Raw genomic sequence first — 2,813 nt, forward strand, 5'->3', positions numbered from 1 at the left:
GTAATGAAATCTGCCAAGGCTTGGGCCTTTATTACATTTCTCGATTGGTACCGAATGTCAAATTCACTAAGTTCGACTGCCTATTGAATTAATCATCCTACAACTTCCAACTTGTTCATTGCCTTCCTAAGCGGATGGTCCGTCATGACATTGATGACATGAACTTGGAAGTAATGTCTTAACTTTCTAGAAGCTGTTATTAGTGCAAAAGCCAACTTCTCTATCAGTGGGTACCTTCCTTCTGCTCCTCTGAGTGCTCGTCGGCTAGTGTAGTACACGAGTTTTTGCACCTTTCCTTCCTCCCTGATTAGCGCTAAACTTACGGCATGTGGAGACACCACTAAGTACATATACAATTCCTCTCCTTGCACGGACGGACTCAATAATGGAGCTGTAGTGAGATAGTCCTTCAGATCTTGGAAGGCCTTTTGATATTCGTCCGTCCATTCGAACGCCTTCCTAAGAACTTTAAAGAAGGGCAAACATTTGTCTGTGGCTTTCGAAACAAATCTATTCAAAGCAGCAATTCGCCCAGTGAGGGATTGGACTTCCTTAATATTCTTTAGTGGTTCCATGTCCAATATGGCTTGGATCTTGTCTGGATTCGTTTCAATTCCTCTTTGGGAAACCATGAACCCCAGAAACTTCCCTGACGATACTCCAAATGCACATTTACTTGGGTTCAATTTCATCTTATATCGCCTAAGTGTTTCAAAGGTTTCCTATAGATCGTCCAAGTGGCTTCCCTCGTCTAGGCTTTTCACAAGCATGTCGTCGACATAGACCTCTACATTCCGCCCTATCTGTGGACAGAACATGTGATTAACCAACCTTTGATAAGTTGCCCTTGCATTTTTTAGATCAAAGGGCATCACTTTATAGCAAAACAAACCTTGACTGGTAATAAATGAGGTCTTTTCCTGGTCAACTTCATCCATCTTTATCTGATTATATCCTGAGAAGGCGTCCATGAAGCTCAACAACTGATGGCTAGCTGTAGAGTCCACCAATTGATCAATGCGTGGCAAAGGATAACTATCCTTAGGGCAAGCCTTATTCAAATCAGTGAAATCTACGCACATTCTCCACTTGGCATTTGCTTTCTTCACTAGCACCACATTGGCTAACCAATCTGGGTAATAGACTTCCTTAATAAACTGTGTTGTAGTCAGTTTCTGAACCTCTTCCTTGATTGCCTTATCCCGCTCAGGAGCGAACACTCTTTTCTTCTGATAAACAGGCTTAGAAAAGGGGTACACATTCAATCGATGAGTGATTACACTTAGATTGATTCCTGGCATGTCGTCATGACTCCATGCAAAAACATCGATATACTTTCTTAGGAACTGGATGAGGTCTTTTCTTGCCTTTTCCTTCATACCTATTCCAATTCTGGTGAATTTCTCGGGGTCATCTTTTTGCAAAAGAACATTTTCCAACACTTCTGTGGGCTCTGCAACAACCCTTCTTTCCTCAATACTCATTTTCTGCACCTGCTCGTCCAAAGCTATCATGGCTAAATAACATTCTCTAGCTGCCAACTGATCTTCTTGTGCTTGTCTTATCCCGTACTCTGTAGGGAATTTGACTGATAGCTGGTAGGTAGATGTTATCGCCTTCCAACTGTTCAGAGTTGGTCTTCCAATAATAGCATTGTATGAGGACGAATAATCCACCACGAGGAGATTGACTTCCCTAGTTATTTGCTGCGGGTATGATCCCACCATTACAAGTAATATAATGGTGCCTACGGGTTGTACCTTCATTCCTCTGAACCCTATCAATGGTGAGCATACTGGACGAAGTTAATCCCGCCCAAGCCTCATCTGTTGGAAGGCAGGTAGTACAATATATTTACTGAGCTTTCACTGTCAACTAACACTCTCTTGGTTGTATAATCTGCAATAAGCAGAGTAATGACAATTGCATCGTCATGCGGGTGATGGATCCTTTCAGCATCTTCGTCAATGAATGAAATAGCCGGCTCATCCATTAATCTCGTCCTTGGTGATCGTCCAGAGAGTTGGACGTTTTGCACTACTTTGAGATATGTCTTCTTTGACTTGGAAGATTGCCTCATCAAGCTTCCCCCTATGATAATCCTTATCTCTCCTAGTGGGGGCCGGGATGATTCTTCCATTTTTCCCTTCAACTTCTCATCTTTATGATCCCTTCCAACGAAGTGCCTCAGCTTTCCTTGTCTAATAAGATTCTCGATTTGCTGCTTCAAGTCAAAACATTCATCCGTGTCATGTCCATGATCCCTACGGAAGCGAAAATATTTATTCTTACTGCACTTATTGGGATCTCCTTCCATCTTCTCTGGCCATTTTAGAGAAGGATCATCTTTGATTTGTATGAGCACCTGATCAAGTGGAGCGTTTAGGGGCGTGTAGTTTTGACTTCTTCCTGAGGGACCTGTCTTTTTATTATCTCGTTCCTTCTTATCTTCCGTCCATCCCTTCTTTGGACGAGGGCCTTGTTCTGAGTGGCACGTTGGGTGCGCTTTCATCCTTTCAGCTCTTTTCCTCTTCTTGGCTATGATCGCATCTTCTGCATTCATAAAGTTCTGAGCCGAATGGACAAACTCAGCCATGGATTAAGGCTCCTTCTCATATAGCTTGTGGATAAATAGATCAGAATTAACCCCATTATGGAAGGCCGCAAAAGTAGCTTGTCATCCACCTCGTCCACGGTTAAGGCTTCCCTGTTAAAATGAGTGATGAAGGAGCACAGGCTTTCATTCTCCCTTTGCTCTACGGTCAACAAGTTAGACGAAGAACGCTTGTATCTTTGTCCCCCAATGAAATTAT

General features: G+C 42.8%; 1 protein-coding gene across 1 annotated transcript; it reads right to left on the reverse strand.

Moving 5' to 3' along the window:
• Positions 1-1,822: 1,822 nt before the first annotated feature.
• LOC126704267 (uncharacterized) lies at positions 1,823-2,512 on the reverse strand. The gene has a single exon (XM_050403278.1). The coding sequence runs from the start codon at positions 2,510-2,512 to the stop codon at positions 1,823-1,825; it is 690 nt and encodes a 229-aa protein (XP_050259235.1).
• Between the last annotated feature and the right edge of the window lie 301 nt (positions 2,513-2,813).

The sequence above is a fragment of the Quercus robur genome, chromosome 10 (assembly GCF_932294415.1).
Source record: "Quercus robur chromosome 10, dhQueRobu3.1, whole genome shotgun sequence".
NCBI lineage: Eukaryota > Viridiplantae > Streptophyta > Magnoliopsida > Fagales > Fagaceae > Quercus > Quercus robur.

What these genes read in the sequence shown, in the direction of transcription:
- LOC126704267 (XM_050403278.1), bottom strand. Translation starts at nt 2,512, where the DNA reads ATGAAAGCGCACCCAACGTGCCACTCAGAACAAGGCCCTCGTCCAAAG.